At 52.8% G+C, this 24,993-nt stretch overlaps 1 protein-coding gene and 1 long non-coding RNA gene across 9 annotated transcripts in view; one reads left to right on the top strand and one right to left on the bottom strand.

Moving 5' to 3' along the window:
- BCAS3 (BCAS3 microtubule associated cell migration factor) overlaps positions 1-24,993 on the top strand; it is a 550,239-nt gene that overhangs the window by 520,628 nt on the left and 4,618 nt on the right. For 4 of the 8 annotated variants that reach the window (XM_045299618.1, XM_030888097.2, XM_045299617.1 and 1 more), the window contains 2 exons: positions 7,830-7,997; positions 17,542-17,607. In XM_045299618.1, coding sequence (XP_045155553.1) covers positions 7,830-7,997; positions 17,542-17,607 — 234 coding nt within the window. The remainder of the gene's footprint in view (positions 1-7,829; positions 7,998-17,541; positions 17,608-24,993) is intronic. The other 4 variants (XM_004706992.3, XM_004706994.3, XM_030888099.2 and 1 more) reach the window with 1 other exon arrangement.
- LOC123522728 lies at positions 4,327-24,993 on the bottom strand. Its single transcript, XR_006680948.1, has 3 exons — positions 24,672-24,993; positions 23,264-23,348; positions 4,327-7,409 (listed from the first exon to the last, which is right to left on the bottom strand). It is a non-coding gene; the product is annotated as an uncharacterized LOC123522728 (long non-coding RNA).

Genomic DNA, 24,993 nt, shown 5'->3' on the forward strand with positions numbered 1-24,993 from the left:
TTAGATTACCCGCATTGGGGGTTACATTTCTGCACATGGCATGTTTTTAAGGGGTTCTTCATACTTCCAAGTGACCCTTCAGAGAGTTTTTCAACCAGTCCTGGTCTCACCAACAAGTGTCTGTCTCAGTTCATCCTGAACCTCATAGACTACGATTCTGTATTTATTAAAGGAGTGAGGGGTTGAAATGTGCTCTCTCCACTTTCTATGTGACGGAGATGATGGAGGAGACAAGACACCCCCAAAAAACCCCCACTTGCTCTACCCTCCTGTGCCCCCTGGAGGAAAGTAGGGTGCAAATACCCATTTAGACTCCTCATCAGGGCCCTTGCCTGAAGATATAGTTGACATAATAACTAATTAGCCTTAATGATAAGGAGCCCAGGCTCCTTGTCTTCTGGCCCAGAGGTTTCTCCAATCACTTTTCACTTTCAAAGCCTTTCACGGCACCCTACCACCCCTAAGAAGAGCTCATCACTGGCCCCTTGGGTAATCTTCAGGGTGTGAACGGCCCTGTGGTTTTATCAAGGATTTTTGTACTGACTGTCCAATGCTCACAACAGTCTTGGGGGGAAATACTCATTTCCCAATTTTATAGGTGTGTTAGCTTCCTAGGCTGCATGAAAAAAAACAATTACTACAGAATTGGACCAAAGTCCAAAACCCAGGTATCGTAGGACCCGCCCCCACCCTTGAAGGCCCAGGAGAACATCCTTCCTTTTTGCTCCCAGCTTCTAGTGGCTCCCGGAGTCTTTGGCAGCAAAACTCTGCTTCTCTGTCTGACCTCTGTGTTTCTGACCTTACTCTCCTCTTTCATAATGAGCCCATTGGATCCAGGGCCCACCTAAACCCAGGATGATCTCATCTCAAGATCTTAATGACTGTTGAAGACCATACTTCCAACTTTGGCCACCCTTTGAGACCCTGGGTGGGCTTATCTTTGGGAAATGCCATTCAGCAATCACAGTGGTTAGGAAATGGATGACCTGAGAGGTTAGATGACTTCGCCAAGGTCAGAAAGTGAGAGTGGAACAGCTGGCATCTGAACTACCACATGATGACCTCATCACTCCGACTTTTCCAACAGGAGCTAAGAAATGTCTTTGTCTTCCTGGTATCATTCTGTTCTCTTTGCTCAGTTCGGTCCCTAAGTGGAGTCGCGGCCCCTTTTAAAGTGAGCCAGCCTCACGAACCCCGTAACAAAACGGGTGACAGCGGAACCGTGTTAGCGTGGTGAGTATTAGCTCCCCAAATCATAAAGGACCGTCGAGGGCAGAGGCTCTTTGTGGCTCTGGACCAGCGGGTGGATGTGGGATGGTGCTTATTGTGGGAACCACCGCCAAGCATTGAGAGAGAGAGATGGGGTCCTCAGATCTTCTCAGCCTACCTGCCCTTCCACCGTGAACACACTGCGTGGCATGACCTGGTACATACTCGGGGAAAGGCCTGTGGTGTGAAGTGAAGCTAATGTCCTCATCCTGTGCTCGTGCGAACCAACCTGTAGTGTAGAGACAGGTGCTCTCCTGCCATACATTCCAGGGGTGGTCTTCTTCCCGCCTGGGATCCTTTCTTAGTTATCATGGACATCATCGTTATCATGAGTTCTCATTCAGCAGAGCCGACTTCCTCATCAGCACTGTTCACTGACAGGTTTGCTGTTGGTACCTGGTCTCCCATGTGGCCAGAAATCTGATCAACAGGCTTTTAGCAGAGTTCTAAATCTACTTGATGCAAAATGGAGGCTGTGCCAACGGTCTCATAAAGAGCAAGGTGTGATTAGACACTTATCAGTTTGGAAGAGCATCCCTCCTATTCCACTCCACTTCCACTCCCTGGGCTTCCATGCCCCCTAACAATGGCATACAAAAGGCAGAGCACGTGTTCCTCCAGGCCCCCCAGCCCCCACCCCGGAGCTGCCAGCTTACCAGCTGTCACAGCATGCCTTTAATGGGTTTGTGAAACCCAAGGACCTGACCCATCTCTCCCCTGGGGAGAGAGTGTAATTCAGGATGCCAAGCTGAGAAGCAGGAGTCTCTCGCAACTTTATGAGGCCAGCTCTGTGGACCATCCACACACAGAGTGCTGACCTTCCCAGCTTCCAGAATCTCTATTTTAAAAAGGCGCCGCAGAAGACAGTCGAGGGAAACTGTGCCGTCGTTTTCTACTCCTGTACCATCTTCCTCCTATTTAATTTTAACCTCTTGGCTGCCTGCTTCCAGCTCCTCGCCTCCAGTGTGGCTCTGTCTGGTATTCAAAGGGCATTGACTCTGAAGCAAATGTTCATGGTCTTCACTGTTCCTAACAGGTCGATAAACAAACGTGTGAGCTAGCCTGGTGTTGTACAAAGTCCTTTGTTTAGGGTTTATAGCGTTATGAGGGAAGTCATGCCTTCCAGGAGCTTCTAAACTAGTTGGAAAGGCGACCATGGAGCAATATGAGGCAAGATAAGATTTAAGGCTCTTGGAACGACCCAATGAGGTGGGATTCAAAGATGGGCATCAAAGACACCCATGAATACCCCAAAATTGTTCTAAAAATGTTGTGTATGCAAGCATACATTTCATGGTAGAACTTGATAGCTCTCATCACTTTCACCCCCAAAAGCAAAGAGCCTTTTGACCCATCAGAGTTTACGAACGAGCACCCTTTACACCTTGGGTGCTACTCAGGGCTTCCTTCAGCACGTGAGCTGAATCTCGGGAAGTGGCTGTACTCAGAGAAATGCAGGGTAGGAGGCAGCCCTGGAGGAAGGGATTCCCTGGAGGCCCCACGAGAAGACTATTCCACTTAGAACCCGTGACCTCCTTACCTCACCCCTCCCAACCGCTCTAGAGGGCGATGAAGCGCAGCATTTTGTGCAGGGCCCTGGGCTCCTTTCCTGCTCCCTCACTCTCGGCTCCTGTTCTGAACATATCGCAGTGGACACTAATCAATATTTGATGAATGTGTGAGTTAACTGAAATAATAAATGTGAGAAGGCTTTGTAAACAGCCGAGCGCTGTCGCAGCACAAAGACCTCTGTTGTAAAGTACATGCATGTGGTCCTTTCCCAACAGCCTGCACCAAGCAGAGCAGCATCTTCTCCCTCTTGAAACTGACCCTTGCCCCTTAATGGGACTCAAAGGGCCAGCCCAGCTGATGGCGTGTCTGTGTGCTGGCCAGATGAATGATAGCTGACAAGATGTGCAGGAAAAAAGAAGTGCAGTGTTTTTAAGAGCCCAGAGGTGACCTCACCCTCTTCGCCCCTACCCCCGCTGCCACACCACCCCTGCAGCCCTCTCTCACTCCTGTTCTTGCTGTCTTCCTCCAGGCTGGCAGGCGTGGGAGAGGAGGGGGAGGGTAGATGCCTCTGGTGGAGCTGCTGCAACCAGGTGGGACACCTTCTACCAGGGCAGGCAGAACCACTCACTGTGTCCTCTCTGTAGCCTCTTGGGACGATCAAATGAGCCATTGCTGTACTCTGGGTGTGTATCTAACCCTTTCCTACCACACCCTCCCAGCAGTGCCCGTGCTGATAAAGAATAGATCTTCCTGGATTTTGTTTTCCTCGCCTGTGTGCCATCCAATCGACAAAGTGACTCATCGGCAAGATAATTACACTCCCAGGAACTTGGGTGCTTTGAAAGTGGGGAAGACTTTTAAGGGGATTGGTTGAAGATGACGGGCGTTCTCAAAACAAGTGAGGAAAGATCAAGGGGATAGCCAACTGTAGCAATTCTTCGGCTGTAGGTGTTGCTAAAGGCAGCCATGTCTGGCCTGACAGAATGCGCTCTAAGCCAAGAATTAGGAGGCCGTGTTCCAGATCGGTCCCTTAAAGGCTAAGCATGTCACTTAACCCTTCTGAGCCTCCAACGCCTCCTCCATAAATGGAATAGTGCATCTCTCCTGTCTCTTAAGGAGCCCTGAGGACAAAGTGCTTACCTGTTGGGCTGCAATCTGCAAAGCTGGCAGTTGGAAACCCCCAGCTGCTTCTCAGGACAAGAACGGGACTTTCTACTCCCACAGAGTCACCGCCTGGGAAACTCACCAGGGCAGTCGGCATTGACTCGATGGTGCTGGGTTTGTTTTGTTTAGTGAATGGTGAGAATCACAATTCATGAAGCGATGACAAGGCTTCAAGGGGCAGAAAGCTGCAGTGGAACCTGCAACAGCAGAGGAGATGGAACTCCCTTGCTTTTCCAGGTCTCGCTTGTGTTCTGCCTTTGACGGGATTCAATCTTAACATTTTTTTCTCCTCCTCTTTTTTTTTTTTTGGTGGCGATGCTGGGGAGCGAACCTCCTCTTTTTTTAGGGGAATGTTTTGTAATCAGCACCTGCTCAGCCTGGTCTTGTTTAACTTTTTATTGTGATTTGGGTGGAAGTTTACACAGTGTGTTGGTTGTTCGTGTAATGATTCATAACACTTTGTTTGGGGACATTGACCGGCATCCCCACAGTGGAGCCTCTGCCTTTCTTTCCCTTGCCCTTCCTGCCTTTTGAACTTGATCCCGTTGGCTCTCGTGGAGGTTGCTCCAGGGGGCACAGACCTCCCTGCTGTTGCTCTGCACCTTGGAGGCCTGCCTCTGGGTGGACTGCAAGTCGAGCCATGGTGGCGAGTTCTGTTGCCGGTCTGAACGGGTTCTCAGGACCACAGTCTCAGGGTCCTACCAGTCTCCATCACCCCAGTCAATCTGGCCTTTTTTATCATTTGTATTTTTGCCCCACATTTTCCCCACTCCAGTTCGGGCCTCCTATTGCGATCCCCTCAAAGCAGTCAACTCGTGATTCCTATTTCAGGGCCAAGCTGGGGTTCGTGGGGTCCACTCGTTCTCAGCGGACTCATTCTTCTTTGCAGCTTTGGTTTCCTTACTCCCCTTTGCTGTGGGTGGGGAAGGACCAGTGGTCGCCCCGTAAGTGGCCCCTCACAAGGGTTTTAAGACCCTGGTTGCTCTTCACCAAAGTCGGATGTGGCACAGTGTCTGTCTTTCGTAGTGCCCTTTCAACTCTGGCCCGCACCCCCCATGGTCATTGCCCCTGTGCGCGCTACTATGTTCATGGCTATGTTTGAAGCCCCTCATACATGAGTGTAAATATCCTCTGTGAAGTATATATGTGCATCTATATGGTTTGTATATTATTTGTGGGTGTAGTCCTTTTCATCTTCCCACATGTTCAGCTGGATGTCTGTGTGTGTGTATCCACACTTAGACTGTGTGTGTGTAATAGTATTTACCTCTGTTATGTGAGGGCTCTGGCCAGCACCTTCCTTTGCCTCGATCATTCTGTCTGGTGCTCGTTTTAGGGGAAAGGCCTCCTCGTTCCCTTCCCTGACCGGTTTCTGCCCTACACCCGTCCCAGCTCTCATCGGTTTGGCTCTGTTGGTTGGTTGGTTTTCATTTTCAGCAAAGGGGCTTCAAAAACGTTTGTGGGAAAATCCCCTTATCTTCCCATTCCATTTTCCCACCAACTTTCTGAATCCCCCTCATATATGAAGCATCTGTTGTGGGCCAGAAGACTGACAGTCATCAGATGCAATCCTCACGAGAGCCCTACAGGGTCGAATTGCTTCCGCATGAGAAACCAGAAACTCACAAAAGATGAAACTACCTGCCCATGACCATACTGCTGATATGGGAACACCTAGATTTAAGTCCAGGTCTGTTGCTGTTTGTGACCATAACATCAGCTCCTGTTTCTTTTCGGTTGTCTAGCCCCTACAAATCTTAGAGACTCCCGTATCCTTTACCATCTGTCTTGGGCCAAGTCCACCCTCTTAACTGAACTTGCTATCAAAGTTTTCTGGACTTCTGATGTTCTTCTGGGCACTGCCACCAGCAGGCCTGCCTGGTCTCGAACAAAGTGTGTACAGGCATTGATGGTGCTTTTAGAGGCAGCCACCCGCCCAGGCCTCTCTACCCACCCGTGAGGAGGCTGCCTTCTCAAGTGTACAGGGAGGAGGCATGCCAGCATTGTATTACTGCCCTCCATTCTGGAAATCACTAAGCATAAATGACCCAGGCAGACCCTTCGGAGTAAAACAATGAGGTATTGGCTCTTGGGGCCATACCGAAGGAAAGCAGACTCTTGGCAGAAACGTTGCTTAAACTCTTCACTCCTTTGAGGCAGGGCAGGGCAAGGAGTTAGTCCTGCCACTTCAAAGATGGAACTAGGAGATAGACTTCTCTAACATTACTGAGTGAGTGGGCAGGGCTGTCAAAAGCTGTGTGTCCTTTGAGACCTGAACCCCTTGGAATCATTGCTGTGGCTGGTTGACTTGGCCCTGGGTAGGGTCGGCACTGGAAGGATTGGCTGACCACTCAGATCGGCGCACCCACCCCCACTGCCCAGTGCCTCGCTCCCCAGTCCCACCTCCTAACCCTCCTTAGTGGAGAGATATGGCATAGGGCAGCTCTCCATCCCACTGAGTCCCATCTGACTAGCTGGTCCTAAGCCACCCACGCCCAGGGTGGGCCTTGGACTAGGGAGATGCATTTGTAGATGCTGCTCATTCCCCCAGTGCCAGGAATCTACCCTACAATTAGTCAAGAGATAAATCAAAACTAAGCTTGGCTGATGAAATTCAGGAGCCAGGGATGACCCTTGCCACGCATAAATCCCTGTGGGCCGGTCAAGGGCCTTTGTCTGGTCAGGAGGGTTCAGGATTATCTGGCCCTCTTTGCTGATGTATGGAGTCACCGCTGTCCGCGTGTTTACGAGCCGTTATCCCTCAGTGCTTTGGCCATTATCAGAGGCAGGGCCGCCTGCCGGGGCCGGGGCTCGCACCCTCTCTATTACCACCTGTCATTGGCAGAGAGTGTGGGCTGACGCTGCCCAGCCCTGGCGGCCGAGGGCAGATAGTTACTGACGGCTGATCAAAGAGGAGAAGCAAGGCCTGATAAAGAGTATGTGTTTCATGTACTTTTAACTTTGGGGAACGCTGGCATTTGCATTTTCCCCATCTTCCTAGTGCTGGCGGGAACCAAGCCCAATAAATGCAATGGATTCAGTTACCTAATCGCTGGGGAGATGGTATATGCTCAGAGCCACAGAGCACCTTCGTCCAAGAGACAGGCGATGAAATAAGCTTCCACAGAAGACGTGCTGTCTCATAAAGCAGCATAACTGAAAGTTGGGCTTTGAAGGGATCTTGCATGCAAAATCTCATCTTGGCATTCAGCAGAACATCATGTACTTTTTGGAATTGGGGAACAGCTTCGGCTTAAGGAAAGATCCGTGTCTGAAGATGCTATCCTCAGACTCTCTTGCCAGGGTCTCCAAATGGCGCCCGAGTGGTGAGCACGTCCGTCTTTGGGCAGCTGCGAGATGGCATGCAGTGAAGTAGAACAGCGGCATCAGGAGATCTGACTTTGGGGACCAAGTTAGCCACAAACTTGCTCTTGATCTTGGGCCATAACCTCTCCCAGCTTCAGCTGTAAAATAAAGAAGAACAGGGCATGGGTTATAGGATGTAGTGGGTTATAGTTTTCTCCCTCAGCTTAATCACTGTAACGCTTCCTTCAAATGGTGGTCTGGGGAAGGGCTCTTGTTTCGCACAGGACAAAGTACAGGTGTTTTGGTTGAACCTGGAAAGAGACTTCCCTGCCTCAATCCCAATTCCTGAAGCTCCCGAGGCTTTTTGAGATAACCTGCAGGGGCCCTCATAAGCTCTGCACCCCCTGGTCCAGGGGCAGGAGCACCCCGTGTTCCATGTCGTGCTCCCCTTCCTTCATCCTGCTGAAGGACTGAAACCGGCCCAGGGCGGGGGGATGGATAGCTGATGGTGGAAAGCAGAGAACAGCCCACCTTCTGAAGGTGTAGACTCAATGCTGGGTGTCTCCTGTGTGCCGCAGGTACCTTTGATCGCAGCGTGACCCTGCTGGAGGTGTGTGGGAGCTGGCCGGAGGGCTTCGGGCTGAGGCACCTGTCTTCCCTGGAGCACACAGAGGAGGGCCTCCGAGAGCGGCTGGCTGATGCCATGGCCGAGTCCCCGAGCCGAGACGTGGTGGGAGCTGGAACAGGTAAGCGCTGGTGTCTGCCTCGGAGCCTGACTTGGTTAGGTCTGGCATCCGGTGGTCTAAAGCTGCTTTGGGGTGGGAGTGGGTGTCTGTTTTAACCGCGGGGTTCTTTAGTTAGCACTCTGCTTGATGCCAGGTTTGGGAAACCTCAGGTATTGGGAGACATTGGGAAAAGAGGTGTTCCCAGTGGAGCTGTCACCTGCTACCTGGAATAGCACATACACAACGCCAGGAGAAACACAGTCCTATTGTAGAAGCGGCTCCCAGAGGAAGGGAGAGCCCTTAGGGTCACCAGCTTTTCCTTAGGCACTGGGAGCTGAAGTTCAGGTCGGGCATGTGGTGCCTTACAGACTGGGAAGGATCAATGGCTCTACCCACCCAGGATGAAACAAGTGCAAAGTAGGGAGGGGCTGGTCTGAGCCCCCTGGACAGCCTCTTGTGCCGCCTTATGCCCTGGCACTCTTGCCTCTGATCAAACCCAGCAACCGGGCACATCCACAGAGCAATCAGAAGGCATCCCGAAATGACGAGTGAGCCGTACCCCAGGAAAGCATGCCTACACACACAGCCGAGTATGCCCTCAGAAAAGCCCGCAGTCTGCCCAGCTGCACACAACTCTAGTAGGGCGCCCCTTCTGGAGAGGCCTCATATCCAAGGGATTCTAGCTATCTGGGTTGCTACGGCCTTCCTTCTTCTGAGCTCTGGAAATAGCGCTGCCACAGACCTGAGACCCCTGGTAACGTGTCATGGGGCTGATGCGACTGCTGTCTGGAGGCCTTCCTTCCCACTTGCTTGCCTGACTCCTCTAAAGACTGATTCTGATCTGCGAGCTGCACCGTCCTTGCGCGGTGTGTCTACCTGGACAAAAGGAACCCAGTACAGAAACACCTCTACCCCCTGGGGCATGAAGCAGGACCAGAGGTTGAAGCCTTTTTTTTTAATATTGGGGTTTAGCAGTTGAACTTCGTGCTCTCCTTCCCCAACTCCATGCCCGTATCTATTCCCACAGTGGCTAAGAGGCTAGAGACCCAATCCTACTCATCTCTGTCTCCACAGTACGAGCTTAGTGGCCTGCCTTTCGTACTGATACAATAAAAGGCATTTGGCTAGAGACGGGAGCTCCTCACCTGGCCATCGGAGACCTCCTACTCAGGAAAGAAAGGAGATGAAAACTTTGGTAGCTACAACACCCTTCTGTATACACACACAAAGATGTGTGCACCCCACCCCACCCCAAACATAAGAACCCCCAGCTTGGATGATATGCCATTATACTATTGTTCTATCACCTGTGTGCCATTTCCTGGGGCTCTAACCCTGTTTTCATGAGAAGCTGGATTTAGAAGGAAAGCTTTAGCCTTCTTAAGCCTCACTCATGGTGTCCCTGAAGAAATGGCCTCAGTTGCTAGCTGATATTAGAGGTTTAAGTGCATGTAGAGGTGCCTCAGAAGACCTGGTGAGTTAGCCACGGCCACCCTGTGGGGCACAGATCTCCTGGCATTGCTGTGAATTGAAGGTGACACAACAGTGACTGGTTCAACCTCGCTCTGGCACAGCCATTCCCCAGCCTAAGTTACATACGCCAGAGCCGACTGCCACTAGTTAGACTCGCTCTTCCAAAGCCCAGAGGACCTGCTGTCTTGCTGAGCAGCCGCAGGGAGCGTGTGGGCTCCAGTCAGCAAGCGGATGTGGAGGTGCAGTCGGTCTGCTTGGTGAAACTTCAGACTGGCACAGAAAATTACTAACCTGAGCAAAACTGGCAGCAAGTTGTCTGCCAGACGCTGAAGGATTCTGAAGCGTATTTGTGGCCTTAAGCTGGTTCATGACATGAGAGAGAGAGAGAGAGAACTAAAAACTACAGCCCACAGGTCAGAAAGTGAGAGACTCCCTCTTTTGAATAGAGGACTTCATTTTCCTCCACAAACTGTCACCAAAGGGGATTCATTTAGTTTTCTTTGACCGTAGTAGTTGTATGTTTTCTTTCTCTTTCATTCTTTCTGTCTTTAACCTGCCCTCTGCTTGAACAAAGTAAAGCAAATATTGTGAAGGCAACCTGGGAAGCACATTTTGCTCCAGGTATACAGTTTTAGCCTGGCTGTGCAGTCCAAAGCGGCCTAGGGCAAGTAAGGACCAGCCGGATGCCCAGAGACACACAAGGAAATAAAGGTAGTTAGTGCAATTGGGGTAAGACTGCCTAGCAAGTCACCCTTTGCCCATAACAGCCTCTCAGTCATCTCTCTTCCCACAGCCCTACATCTCTGTGTGGCTTGTAGAATAAACAGATAGGGTGGCATGAATGTTTGCCTCTGTTGGGTAGTCTGATGCACCAGAGATAGTCACTTCCTTCAGTGACTTACAGCAGGCCGTTTGTCTGACCTGGGGCCTCCTTATCAAGTACGGTTGGTTCTCAGAGGCCAACTTCCAACTGGCTCTCGTGAGCCCTGACCCCGCGGCTCCCAGTGGGCAGCAGGCCTCACTGTTGTTACACAAGGGGTCCAGGGGAGTCCAGGTAAATGTTGCGCAGCCTGCTTACAAAAGGGAAAGCCCGGAGTTGAGCATTTGCAGGGGCCCATAGTGTAAAAATCCCTATTGTGGCCAAGTTCAGTCTATCAATGTGATTCAATGGGCTAGTTGGATTCCTGAAGGCTACCTCATTAACTAGTTACAGCACACCATTGGTAAGCCTACCAATGTAAGGCAAATCAAGACTCCCCCAAACTAAGGCAAACCCTCTTCATACCTTCCTATTCAAAGAGTAGGAACCCTGTGGGTGCAGTGGGTAAAAGCCATTAGATAGGAACGTAAAGGGTGGTCATTTGAACGGATTAAACCCAGCAGGCTAGGAAACCCTCCAGGGCGGACCTACTCTGACCTGTAAGGTCACTGTGCATCCAGATCGACAGCATTCAAAGGGCAAGCGGTCTGCGGACCGGTTGAAAGGCAGGATCTCGGGCCCTACCCAGCCATGACTGCGGATCCCTTAGTCCTCGTAGGTCACGTGTGTAGTTTACCAGTTCAGCTCCAAACGAACGGCTGCCATGCTTGCTCAAACCGCAAGCCCCTGCCGGTGTTGCCCGTTCAGCAAAACCCCACTCTGCAGTCAGTCCACCTGAGTTCTCTCTGCTTAGGCAGCCTGGGTTGCTGAAGAACAATCCGCTGTTCCCACTGGTGCCTCTCCAAGCTTTGGGTCTCCACTCTCCATTGAACCTTGGTCCTCCTAACGCATTTTCCCAGCCTGCCCACTTCTCCTGCTCAGTCTGCACGCATCTTTTCCAGTCGAGGGCAGTGCCTAGTGTGCAGTGCCGAGTTCCCGAATGAATCCCTCCGCATGCCCGAAGGGTCGACAGCAGGGCTGCAGACCTGCTGAGTGCTGTGGCGATCAGCCTCTTCTCGCCGTCTCAGACAAGCCCCGCACCTCTGGTCCACACCCAGGCTGAGTTCTTGTCTCCAAACACGCCTAGATACTAGGATGGACCAGGTAGTCTCAGTCCATCCTCTGGAAATCAGTTCTTTTTCTTCCTCAGGAATACAATGTCCAGCTTCCTCGCCCTCATTCTTCGTCAATCCCTCACCCTACCATCTCTCAAAGAAAAAGCGGCCTTTATCATGTCAGAAATCTGACTTCCTGCCATCCAGATCCCAAAGGCCCAGCAACCACACTCATCTTTCTTGCAGTTCCTGCAGCCTCCTTGTGAACCCTGCCCTGTGCTCTGGAAGTACCTGCCTGTGGTGCCTGGCTTCCGGTTACTTCTCAAGCCCGCTTCTGGGTCTTCTTCCTCTGGGGCCCAATTAAGTCTCCTCTGAAAGCCCCATCTTGGTTCTTTTCTCCAGTTGTGGTTGTTTTTAAATGTCAACTCTTTATTGTGAATTGGGTAAAGGTTTACAGAGCATACTCATCCGTTTTCCGTTCAACAATGTATACATAGTTTGCCTCGTCTCATTCATCCATCCATCCTTCGCAATCCCCTCCAGGCCACACCAGGCATCCCTCTGTGTTTCCCTCCTCACCCTCCTGGGCTTTGTCCCCCTTGATCTCAAGTGGTCCATCATTCTAAGGTGTGTGTACCTCACTAGTGTTACTTTTCCCTCTTTACACAACGATCGCCTCAGGGTCTCTGCTTCCATGACTATCCATACACTTAATGCTTCCCAAACTTCTCCAGGCTGGCTTTAGCTCTGGACACCAGAAACATCTATCCAGTCACCTACTGACACTTCCACATGAGAATCCTCTCCTTGAACCAAGCCCTGCCCGTCTCAGTGTGCACAAAACCCTTCCTGGGCTGTCACTTCCTTGCCCCCCAGGTTCCCCTCTGTTTGGTGGGGATCTTCCTAAAGGCTCCTGCTCTCTGCCCGCCAGGCCTCCGCACATACTCTTCTTTGTGGCTGGAATGCTGGCTCCGCAGCCCTCTCCTCTAGGTCAGCTCTCACGGAAGAACGGGACTAGCTCCTGCTTACTTGACATTCCTTGTAGTATTGCCTTGGCTAGAAACATCCACTTTTCATAAGAAGCAAAATATGTCTTTCCATCTGTTGTTTTGTGTGTAGTTAAATATACAATCCAACACAAAAAGAAAACGAATAAACACTGGCACACATTAGACCCTTTAGACGATCGGTGTCTCTCCCTTACCTGCCTTTCTCTGCCTTCTCCTCCAGCAGCCACCAACACCTCGTGCCTTGGCCACAGATCCTGATGGTCCGTTTCCACTGTCCTTGACCTCGCTCAGTTGCAGGGCACCCTCCCTCCGGAGCTCACTTAGCCAGCTCTCGAGGGTCTCCCTTCCTGGGGACGTGTTTCCTGCAGTCCTGGGATCCTTGTTTGATGCTCCAGGAAAAGCAGAAGAGAGGCTTCAGCTTTTACTCTAGGGACTCACACAACAGGCGTACGTCTGCCTCCTACTTCAGTCAGAAAGACATTGTGTGAGAGAGACATGGCAAATCGACCTAAAGGGTCGATGAGTATTTATTGTCCTATTCACTCAACCTCTTGAGGCTAGAAAATTCTTAAAAATGAAAAAATTGGGGTAAAACATAAGCTTACCCCTATGAGGGTGGTGGGTGGGAAGGAATGCATTTCCCTTCTTGACTTGGTTCCCCGAAATGTGCCAAACTTTCACAAAAGAATTTTATAGGCATTGAATTTTAGTACTTCCTACTTAGTTTCCTTTTTTACACATGGCATCGTGACCCTCTAAACGGATTTCATAACATGTCAGTGATGCACTGCAGTCTACTCTTTGCAAAGCAGCACTTCACTTTTTTTCTGCATTTTCCTGCTGGTGGGATCGTTCCTCAGCAGAGACGCCGTTAGCATGTCTTCAACTCAAGCTCTTGCAAAGATTTTTCTCAGAAATGACTTTTACTTATTAAAAAGGCTGTTCCTTTTGCCCTTTCTTCCTCGTACATTAAAAGCACATTTTGAATATTACACATAATTTTTAAATGGCCACAAGGAAGTTTCACTAAATTAGTTAACTTATCAGTTGATTGACTGTGTTTTGATGAACTAACAATATTATTTTTTTATGTGGATACCAACTTCTGTTTGGGACTCTGGAAATTAAACTCTCAAAAAATGCTAGATAACTATGGGTGCTGGTAGCCTAGCAGTTCTGTGTTGGGCTGCTAAGTGAAAGGTCAGCAGTTCAAAACCACCAGCTGCTCTGAGGAAGGAAGATGAGGCTTTCTGCTCCTATACATAGGTTCAGCCTCAGAAACCCACAGAGACAGTTCTACCCTGTCCTAGAAGGTTGCTGTCGATGGCATGGAGTTTGGTTTGGTTTGTGGTTTCTGGAGTTACCCCCAGGATTAGCTTTGCCAGTGGGCTTGGAACCCCTGCTGCCCACTGCTGAAGGCTGGGAACATTGTTGTCCAAAGACTGCCTTTTCTGTAGAGACCAGGTCCCCTCCTATCACAAGGTGCCACATAATCAGCTGAGATTACAGCAAACACTTCATTCTATTCACCTTTAGACAACTCCACTCTGACCATTTCCATATTCAGAGCTGATCATTATCAGTGATTATTTCAAAAACTGGCCACATTGGACGTCACAGACCATTCAGAAGATTTGGAAAGTGCTTGAATTTTTTTCCATTCTACAGATAAGAATGTCTAGAGCTCAAAAAGGAGAATTGTACTCATTCCCACCCCAGGGTAGCTGCACCAGGGTAACGTGGGTCTCTGCAAGGCCATGGAGACAGGACCCCAGCTTATCTCCACAGTAGAAGCCTCAGCGAGGCTGCTAAAGTGACACTTCTCTTTGTGGGACCTCAAAGGTCCCTGCCCTAACCTTGAGATTTTTCCAATTCTAAGTGGGTGCACTGTGAAGCGTACGTCTCCTCCTTGGATCGTGGGTTCCGATTCTAAGCACACTCAGAGGCCATGTAGATGGAAGGGGCTGCTCTCCCAGTTGTGGCTCAGAGCTCACATTGCCTGCTGTCACACTGCACCCAAGCTGCCTGCATCTTTGCATAGGCTCTTCTCTTTTCCTCTGGCCTCTGCACCCCCAGCCCCCGGGGAAGCGGGAGGTCTTTGGCTACTGACCTCTCCATGATGCCGCAGTAAGACAGCCCACAAAACCCAGTCTGTACCACCCCCCAAGTCTTACTCTTCCAATCTTCTTCCTTCAGTAGGGTGGGATAAGCCATTAATGGGCTTTTCTCACTTCCTGAAGGCATGGCTTCTGGCTTGGGCCTGGCTCTCCTGCTAAAGGTTTTAAATAAAGCTTTCTCCCCAGGTCCTGTTGCTCCTACAGTTGCCCCCAGCCCTTGGCAAACAATGTCATTCAAGCCACTTAGGCGCCCAGGCCTGTGCATGTGCTGTTGTTGCATCTGGCAAGTGGGTAGGCATCTGACATTCCCTCCACACTAGGCTGGGACCAGACAGCAGTGCTGCACGTGGGTCTGCTCCTCTCTGACTGACACCCCCAGCTTCCTTCCCACTGGGCCCATCTAATGGAGTTAGCCAAGAGGTCAGGCTAGTTCCCCTACCCTAAGGGCATGATTTTCCCAAGATGTGAGCACAAATCTGCAAGCTCCCCATTAGCTTCATCTTTCTCCCAGGGTTTGATGGGTTTGAACTGATGACTTTGTGGTTAACAAGGTAATCCAACATCTAACCCAACAACACCATCCAAACAACTTAGCTACACTCGACTCACTCGTTTACAAATGGGAACACCAAAGATCCGTAGTGAACTGCCCAAGATAGCGACTGAAGATCAGTTGTTTAGCAAAAGTTTCCCGTTCCTTCGCCCCTATCCAGACGGCTCTCCCAGTTCCTCCCACCCTTCAGTCAGCCGCAGGGCATCCAGCAGCGAAGCGGACTCTCACTTTCAGGACTTGCTCTATTGTGCCCCTTCCGGCTCTGGGAGTCTCCAGGCCGCCACGGTACAGCCCAGACATGCTAGTATCCCAAGTCTCTTCTAGGCCTTCCCCACCCTGCCACTGCCCTTCTTCATGTGTCACCGACACAACAACCCACCATCCCTAGCACACGCCCTAGCCACTGGTTTGTCAGAGCATTGTGTTGCCTTCCTAAAGTACCCTCTGCCTGCTCGTCTTTCTGGTCCAAGCCCAGATCTCACCTCTTAAGTGATGTTTCTCTGAGCATGCCCGCAAATGCCCTCGACCTCTCTTCCGGCTGACCCTCTGAGCCACCCACCTACAGGAATTCCTGTTTGTTGCCTTTGGGGAACTAGCAGTTGCCCCTGGAAGAAAGGCCAACTCTGATCCCTTCAGCCCCTCTCCCTCCCTTACTGCTGCCAAAGGTGTGTCTTAACCCACTTCTGACTGCCTGGATTGAGTCAGACTCATCTGTGTTAGATCTAGCCCCCAGCCTCCTCCCTGCCCAGCTTCCAGGCTGAGAACTCCACTGAGCTTCAGTCAGTGTTTGGTGAATGACTGGATGAGTCTTTGTGGCCTAGAAAAGGCATAAAAGCAGGCGAGAGCCGGAGGGAAAACTTGCTTAGAAGACACCCTGTTACTAGCTGGGTCTCAGCTCTGCTCCTAGGTCAGTTGACCCTGGTTACTTTGAACTCTTTCGCTGAGACTCACTGATTTCTTTCAATTAAAGGGGGAGAGGGGGCTGCTGTACTCTCACAGGAGACCCTGCAGAGCCCCCTTCCAAGTGTTGTCCCCAACTTGGAACCAAGAACTCCTGATGAAATCCAGAGTGGCCTGGCAAAAGGGTGGGAGGGCTGTTGGACCCTGGAGCAAGGGCCCTTCTCTGGAGGCACTAACATAGGTGAATGGTTAACCAAAGGGAGGGCTTCTCACTGTTCTTCCTCCTCTGCCAGGGAGTTTGCTTTTAACCAGTGACCTTTCTGGGAGGTGTGCAATCTGAACAAAGTTGAACACAGTCACAGATGGTTGAATCCCCATCTCTCCCTGCGCCTGCACCCCTGCCCTGGGATATGCAGACCACCCACTAGGTGCCATGGCTGGCGACAGCAAAAGGCAAATGCACCCGGAAAATGAAAGTTGAAAATGACCCTCTGACCCTTTCAGAAGCCTGAGCCTCAGCTCTTAGAAGTAAAAGAAAGTGCGGTCCTAAGGAAGATCAAGCCACGTTAATCGGGTTGAATTTAACAGAAGGAGCCTTTTGGGATCGATCCCCTGCCCAGCCTCTGACTGGTGATTCCCGCCTGCTCGCACCCCCTTCTCCATCACTCTGGCCCTCAGAACCTTGCAGGCTCACTGCATGAGACATTTGCTGGCTGATCGCTCAGCACCGGGGTTCCCAGGCTTCACACACACACACACACACACTTTTTTTTGTGGTGCACACTAGCTTGCCATTCCATCCCTCTGCACTTCGTTGGGTTTGGGGAGACTCGCCATCCAGCTGCGCTGCTTTTGTTGGGTGACTTCACCATTCTCTGCCGTGGTCCCATCCTCTCCGAGCGCTCCAGGTGGCCAGGCCAGCCGTGCCATCTCCACTTTCATGTGTGGGACTGTTTTGGTGTTGCTTTTGGTGGTGGGGGTGGGGGAGAGTCAGTTAAACCTACCAGGGTCTGGCCTCTGTCTAGGCATGGGCTGGGTCTTTGGGAGGTTTGGAGGTTTGGAGCGTCTCTGGTTTCATATTGTATTCATCCCCCAAGTCACGGCGAGCTGAATATGTGCAGGCAGCTAGTGCATTTGAGCACCTCTGTGTGATCTTCCCAAAGCAGCCAGGCCACACTGCCAAGCAAGCAGCTCTGAACTTCAGACCGAGTTTCTAAATCCAGGTAGCCCAAGAGGAGGAAGAAACCCTGAGGGGACGCCTTGCCCTGTTGGTGTCGGCTTTATCCCCATGCCCTGCCCTGGCCTAGCCTTGTGCCACAGGCAGGAAGGTAGGGGTTCTTGTAGTCTGGAGAAGGATGGAGGGGTAGAGGAAGGACGGGCCCAGGCTCATGCAAAACGTGTCAAACCCTAGACAGGCTCTGCCGTGGGGACACCCCCAGTGGGACAGGCCGGGAACCCCCCTCTGCAAATCTCTTCGTGGCTCTCCTCCAGGTCCATGCCCTGATCATCTTTAAAGAAACATTTTATTTTCAATACAGAGACACCCCTTGATGTAGCAGTAAAACACACCACCCCTGAGAGGCACATGGCTGTGAAGTGTTTGGGTATGTAACCTCCCGTCTTTGCCTGCAGGGAGGGCTTGGTCCCACTGGTCTGGTTATCCCTCCAGAGGTCACCCCCTAACCCCCTGGTGTCTGGGCCGCAGAGGCATCGGCGTGTGGGCCCGAGGTCGGCTCAGACAGGAGGCCCCTCTAGCCAGGCAACGCCCGGGGATAGGGAGTCGGTGCTGCCCTTCACCAACAAGAGTTCCTTTGAGAACTCTGCTCCCTGCCCCCTACTTTTAAGATGGAAGTCAAATTTTCGGACTCTGCTGTGCAGAGCAGAGAGGTCACTAGGCCCTAATGCATTTACCATTGACTGCCCCTCTTGTAGTGCGTCTATTAGTGAGTAATTTGATTTGTACCTATTCATTTGCAGTCCCTGCAGGAGCCTGGAGCTGGCCCCTGGTATAATTGGTGCTGTCTCTATTTTTACATCATTAGATTAGCCCCGACTCCTGGCCACTTGTTGTCTGCGCTTGTCTGTCCATTTATACAACCTAATGTAACACAAAATTCATTACTGATCACATTACTTTCAACTCTGAAGCCAGCCTTGTGATAAACATTTGGTTAACCCCTTCCCACCCACGGGAGGGCTGGCAGAACAAATGCACTTCCCCTCGACAGGCAAATCAATATCTTAATACACCAAAGTGGAATTGCATTTCTAGCTTTGTTATTCCTCCTGGAGGAGCAAGTGGAAGGCTGGTCTGAGCTGGCTGAATTGAATAATGAATCGAGCCCCGGCACCAGCAGCCAGTCTGCCAGCCCAGCCTTTCTCCTCCGGACCGGCGGCACCACCGCAATTAATTGAGCCTTGTGATTCCCTCCCAGCCACTGGCTGTAGGCTGAAGTACACAGGCGGGGGCCCTAAAAGGCAGCCACAGAGACCCTGAACCCCCACGATATTATGCTAGGGCTTGGCCGAAGACCAAGTGAGCCAGGAAGTGGGCTAGGTTCCTTAACATCTGACTTGTGTAAATACTACCAAGAAATTAGTGCTGGAAATGAAAGCTTACCGTTTGGGAAACAAGCACGCGGAAGGCTCCCGATTCAAAGCCAGGCTGGGGCTGTTGGGATGATTTGGTCCACCTGTCCCAGGTGTGTGCTCCTGGCTCACACAAGCCAGGCAGGCTGGTGCTTGGTTCGAGCCCCACCTGGTTTGGGAGCAACGCATGGGACTCTAGCACCGGAGGTGGCCAATGGTCTCCAAGGGACCCCAGCAAGCACAGCTAGCTCTGTTTCACCCAGAAGACACCCCCCCCAATGCTTCCATCCCGTGACTCCCTCCCCTGCGCCCATTTGTCTCTGGGTAGCATCTACACCCACTATAAGTCATTAACTTGCAGCTGTTTGTTTCAAAAGGAAAAATACCCCCCACTTACTAAACTCCCATAAAGCCTGTACCACAGTGATTAGAAAAATCGGCACAGAGGAAGTCTAGTGGAGCCCATTACCATGAAAGTCATAAATCCCGAGGTAAAAAGGACCCATAAACTGAAGACACTCCGTTGGGAAGGGAAGCTGGACAAAGCAGCCCTGTCTAGGGAATATTCTGTTCGAATATGAGGAAGTCCTGAATGAGAGGCCAAGAGGGGGCAGCATTGAAGCCCTGAGTTAGGACGAGGACTGCACCCCAGACCCTGCTGCCTCTTAACCACTCAGACCCCTGACAGGCCAGAAATGACCGGCCAGTCTGTGAGATATGGGGGTCCTTGGGACGCTGTGAAAGCCCAGGTGTCATTAGGCTGGTTTCCCCATGCCTTTCCCAAAGATTCTTCTGGGGTGGTGTGTTTCCGGGGGAGGGGGGTGTCCCAGGCATAGCCCCCTTGGGGTTGCCAGGAGAAGGAGAAAGAGCTATGAGGCAGTTTGTCTCTCCCTGCCTGGTGGTAGGAAGTTCCATTTCCCACGGAGGGGCTGGAGGGCCAGGCCACAGAATAGGAAGCTTCAGGGACAGGACCCTCATCCCCAGGACTCCACAATAATAGCTCTCAAGTGCTTCTTGTTGAAGGAATCCTCTGGGCAGGGCTTTGGAAGACACACCCGTATCTAGGCAGTGGAAGGAAGGACCCTGGTGTGTCTCTGGGGCGAGCCTAGGCCCAGGGCCATCTCCTTAGAGAAGGGAGGACCCTTCCAGGAGGGTTGGAGGCACCAGCTCCCCACCCCCAGCGCCCACCACTACCTTGCTGAGCAGCTCGCCTGCTGCTTTGGCCTCCGCTGTGAATCCTGTAGGGTGGACAAGGGGAGCAGGGTGTGTGTTCGTGGGAGCGGTTGCGGGTCCCACACTGACCCCAGTCTGTGCCTGTGCAGAACCAGACAGACCAGTGCAGAGAGGGGAGTGGGCCCACCCCTGGTGGAGCTCTGTTCATCTCGATGGAAAAGAGGGAAAGCCACATCTTACCAAACTCTTCGGTTGCATTATAGGGAATTTAATTACATTTGGCCATTTGAATGAGAACCAGATGTGGCTCTGGCCTGTCAGGCCAACAGCTTTCGGGAGCTGAGTCTCCCCTGCAGTCTGCAGGCCCCTGTGCTATCTCATAGCTTTGGAGATAGCTCAAGAAGCCCCCTGCCTGGGAGCTCGTGGCTGGACTTGAGACAGGCAGATCAAGGGCAGCTGCCAGACACCTGGTTCAAAGGGAGGGTTTTCAAGCCCTGTCTCCTCTGTAGCCATGCGGAAGGGGTATGTTTCCCGGCGCCTGAGACAACCCCTCACCAGCACCCACAGCCACATGCAGACACACACACGCGAAGGCATTTTCACAGCCACCTGGCTGGGCAGTCTCTGGCACCAGGTTGGGTCGGCTGTGCTGCCGGCTCTGAGTGCCTCATACGGCGTCTGCTGAGGCTCTGCCTCGAGTGTGTGTCTGAGAGCTAGACGTAGAGAAGGCACTGGTGGGCTTGGGCTGCTAGCCACAGGTTAGCAGTTCGAAACCATCGGCTGCTCCTTGGGAGAAAGAGGAGGCTTTCTACTTCTGTAAAAAAGTTAGTCTTGGAAACCCACAGGGACAGCTCTAGCCTGTCCTGTGGAGTCACTGTGAGTCACAATCGACTCCGTGACAGTGAGTATAGAGGGAGGACCCCTCTTTCTGGCCTTCTGCCGGCTTCAGACCCCAGAGCTGCCAAAGCTTACTTCTAATGCCAAAGCCACGGCAAGAATGGGGGCCCCCTGATGTGGCTGATGCCTTTTCTCTGCCTTAAAGCCCCTCCCACATCCAGTGAGGTTGCTACAGCACACCCTCCCAACCTGTCCAACAGAGAAGTGAAGCCAAGCCATTCGGCAGGTGGATGAGAACAGGGCTCGAGGCCGTTTGGCAGGTCTGCAAAAGACATGGGGCCCCACCAAAGTCTCAGCCTCCTGAGACAGTGCTCCTTCTCCTGGCCAACCACAGCGAGGGGGCTTTGAGCTGCGGACGTCTCCCACACCGGGCTGAGGTCCAGCTATGGCTCCCGTCAGAATGCTAGAATCCCTCCAAAGCAGGAAGCTCTAAGCCTGGCTAGCTGAGCTTTTCAGGCCCCAAAGACAGTGTGTTAGGACCGGATGATGGCCAGGGCCTGGGTCGGGCTGCTTGCTTTGCCCGTACAATAGAGATGTAGGAAGGCGTGGATTTCCTGGGAATGGATGGAACAGCCTTTCTGGTTCAAGGCCTCCTCCCAAGCCCGGGATTGGTGTAGGGTCATGACCTTTAGAGGAGGGATCTTCAAAAAGTCAGGCTGGCACATCCTCGTCTCAACCCTTCCACCACTACCACCACCACCACCCCACACACACATACACACATACACCGTCATTGCTTAGCAGCAGGGCAATCTGGGCTGGGGTGTAAGCCACTCTGCATGGGAGTCAGGTGCCCCCTTGCCCGACACCCACGTGTGCACACAGCCTATGGAGGGCATACCACTAAAGTAGGGGTGCTGATGAACGTGGGGCAGATCTCTGCTATCCCTCCGGGCCTGGCAGCCCTCCCTGTTTCTCCCGCCCTTCCACTCTCCAACCTTCCCAATCTCCTGGTGTTAATGCCACCCAGGCCCATTATCGTAAATTAAGTGCAGAGATTGGAGGACACCCCCCTCTGGCTACTGGGGAGAGGGGCTAGTGAGAGAAAAGACCCTGTTATTGTCTCTATTTTTTGGGTGGCAGCTAAGGCACAGAGGGGGCCCCAGACTTTGGACCCAGCTCTCACCTTCTAGAGGCCACTAGGCTCCCCGGAGGATCTCTGCTCTCCCCCAGGCCTCAGATGAGGGGCTTGGCACCTGTGCGCAGAAAGCGGTCCCAGAAGTCCTGAGCCAAGGGTGCCACAGATTTACCCTCTGCGCCCCGAGCTGAGGGATGCACAGGGCACACTGTGTGGCCTTAACTCCTGGCTCAGGAGCGTGAGCTGGGCCAGGCTGAAGGCAAGCATGACGAGAGGACCCTGTGGGTTGACAAAGACCCAGGGAATGCGCTGCCTGCCTGCCCACAGACCTCTTCTCGGGAACCCCAGCAGTCTGTGGTGTCACTGGAGATGACTGGGCCAGAGCCAGCCCCTGGTTCCCACTGCCCAAGCCAGAATTCCTGTTATCAGAACAAGAAGCCTTTTCCTCTCCACCTCGAACTTTGAGAATCTGACCTTGTCCCTTGTCACGCATGCCTAGGAAGGGAACAAATCTCTGCTGGGGGGCTGAGGGGGGATACATGGTGGCTCCCTCTGCCCCAGAGCCTGTCCTCCCAAGACCTCTGTGCAGGTGGACAAAGAGAATCCCTCATTTGAGTGGCCAGGGTGGCATTGCCAGCTCAAAGACTGAGGGAGGCGCTGAGGAGAAGGGTGCCAACACACTTCAGAGGAAGGCTTGGAGCAGGCAGGGAGTGGAGAGGCAGCCAGCAAAGGTGGATGTGATGGCTGCCTGGAAAGGAACAGAGCCTTCCTGCAGCTGTCTCCTCCCACCACTGCACTTGCAGCCTCCTGAGAAGTGCCCCGGCCGAGGCTGGCTGGGGACCAGTGTACCACTGAAAGGTGGTGGGCTTTCCAGAGGCATCTCAGCAAGCTTGCTGGGCAAGCTTTTGCCACCCAGGCCCAGCCCGCTGTGAGACAAGCAGACCCTAGTCATGTCTGCGGGGCCTGGTTGTCTCCAGGCCAGGTGTGCAGGCCCCATTTGGGTCACTGCTGACAGGCAGCAGCAGGCCTGTGGTCTCGTTCCTGCCACAGAGAGCCCGTCGGAAAGGGGCTGGAGATCCCTTGGCTCTTAGGGACCATACCTCCCTTGTCTCCCAACTGGGAGCCCTCCTAGAGGCGGGCCTGAGCCGGTCCGGGGAGCAGGCAGTATGGCCGCTGTTGTTATCCCAGCTCCCCTGAGGGGCAAGCGAGCCCACCCCAGGCAAAGGTTTAACCACAGTGCCTGCTAACTGGGTGCAGGAGGAAAAATCAATGCATGTCAACAGGGTTGGAAATTTATTTTCCAACTTAGAAGTGGGTATTTGCAAACAGCAAGGAGGCAAATGGAAAGCCGTAAACACCACCGCCATCTTCCTCCCCGACCCATTTCTTGATTAAAAACAAAGAATCCTTTCCAAGCACCATGGAGGCTGAGCTAGTAGGGACCCAGGGAGGGAAGCAGGGCAGAGGGCCCTGGCGTCCGAGGGGTAATCGGGGTCACTACTACGATCGCTGTGGTAGCGTACCTTTGGTGAGTGGCTGCGAGACACACTTGTTTCTCACTTTCCGAGGATGATGATTTCATCACAAATGAAGTAGACATTTCCTCACCTTCAAGAACGGAGACACAGAGATGTTGAGTAACTTGTCAAAAGGCTCCCATGTACCCACAGCCTAGCCTGTATGCGGAACCACTTTCCTGAACCCACCCATCCAGGCAGATCCTGCCCCTTCCGCATGTACCCACCCACCTCCCCAGGCCCTCAAAGGCAGAGCAGTAGGCGGGCATTCTCTAACGTCCTCCCTCTTCACTGCCGGAAGCGGTGGAGCTGTGGGTGCCGGGGATCACTCAGTCCCCAGGCACAATCCCACTCCCACCAGGCTGCCTGGGTGGTTAACTCGAGACGTGAGACATGTGCTTGCAGCCGAAGCCCAATAAAAATACTCTGCTAATCCCTTTAATGGGCAGCGTCGTGAGCCTCTAAATGGACATAGCAGGGCTGGCTGGAGCCTCTGAGGACCCAGAGGGGCTGGGCCCTTTTGTAGTGGGCAAAGGATGAATCAGGGCTCCCCAGTAATTTCTCCACAACCACAGCACTGCACCGGCCCCATGTAGGGTTTGGGGTCAGGTCTCCCTTTGAGGTCCCGACACTTGAGCTTCCCTCGGGGTCCCTGAGTGGCCAGGTATGGCTGCTACCAGGCAGTGCCCAGCCTGAAGTCGACCTTTACATCTGTGGGGGCTCTCCCCTTCACCAGCTCTCCCCAGGTCTCCCTTAGGTCCTGTGTCCTCAGTACGTCACCCTCTCCCCATTCTGTCCACTCCGCCCAGCACTTGGGATGTGGCTCTGACAGGCTGGCATTGGATAAGTCACTGTGGCAGCTGGAGACAGGAGGGGCCTTCCCAGAACCAGAGACCCCTAGCCACCTCCCTGGGCAGAGAACCCCCTGCCTGACTTGCCAGGGGTAGGGTGGCTTTGAAAGAGGGCAGTCCTGGGGCAATCATGATGGTGAAGCAGCCTTGGAAACCAGGCTTTCCAGAGGGAGAGGCCACAGAGACAGGAACAAGGCTGCCTCAAGCCCTGCCCCCTGCACATCTCTGATGCCAAAGAGAGGCTCAGTGGGCATCATCTTTCTGCCCCCAGCCCTGGAACAGGGCTCCTGCATTTCCATGTCCACTCAGAGTGACCTCCCATTGTGTTCCCCTTGGCACACACTCCCCAGGCACTCACTCTGCCCACCCTGACACCTCTGAATGAATGCGGGCAGGTGTCCTGTGAATGGGTCAGTGTGCAGACCCTCCTTGCTTGCTCCCTCACTGATTTCAGGAGAGTTGTGGCTCCTCCCATAGTCTCCATGTCCCCAAGGGGGTGCCCAGCTTGGGGAGGGAGGGGGCACCGCCAGTGACGGGCAGCTTTACAATGCTGGAGTTCTCACCGTCTCAGTGCTGTGGCTGCACCAGCCTCTCAGGTGCCCTGCGGCACCCAGCGCGAAGGGTCCCTTACTCCTCCTGGGGTTTGCCGCCTGCAAGATGGGGTAGCTGGAGGCACAAAAGCGAATAGGAGGTCTGGATCAGATTGTCGGGGTCTGTGTCCAGCAGCTTCTCATTCTCACCCCCTCCCTGACGTTCAGGCTGAGAGCAACCCCTCTCAGTTCACTTTCCCCCGGCCAGAATCTCCAGCTCTGGTCTCTGGTGGGTGTTCTCCCAAGTCCACCTCAACTGCTGGAGAGCTGTCGGGTCCTGGGGCTGGGGGGCAGC

The sequence above is a fragment of the Echinops telfairi genome, unplaced genomic scaffold (assembly GCF_000313985.2).
Source record: "Echinops telfairi isolate 266 unplaced genomic scaffold, ASM31398v2 ScPeMD7_7458;HRSCAF=8496, whole genome shotgun sequence".
Classification (NCBI taxonomy): Eukaryota; Metazoa; Chordata; class Mammalia; order Afrosoricida; family Tenrecidae; genus Echinops; species Echinops telfairi.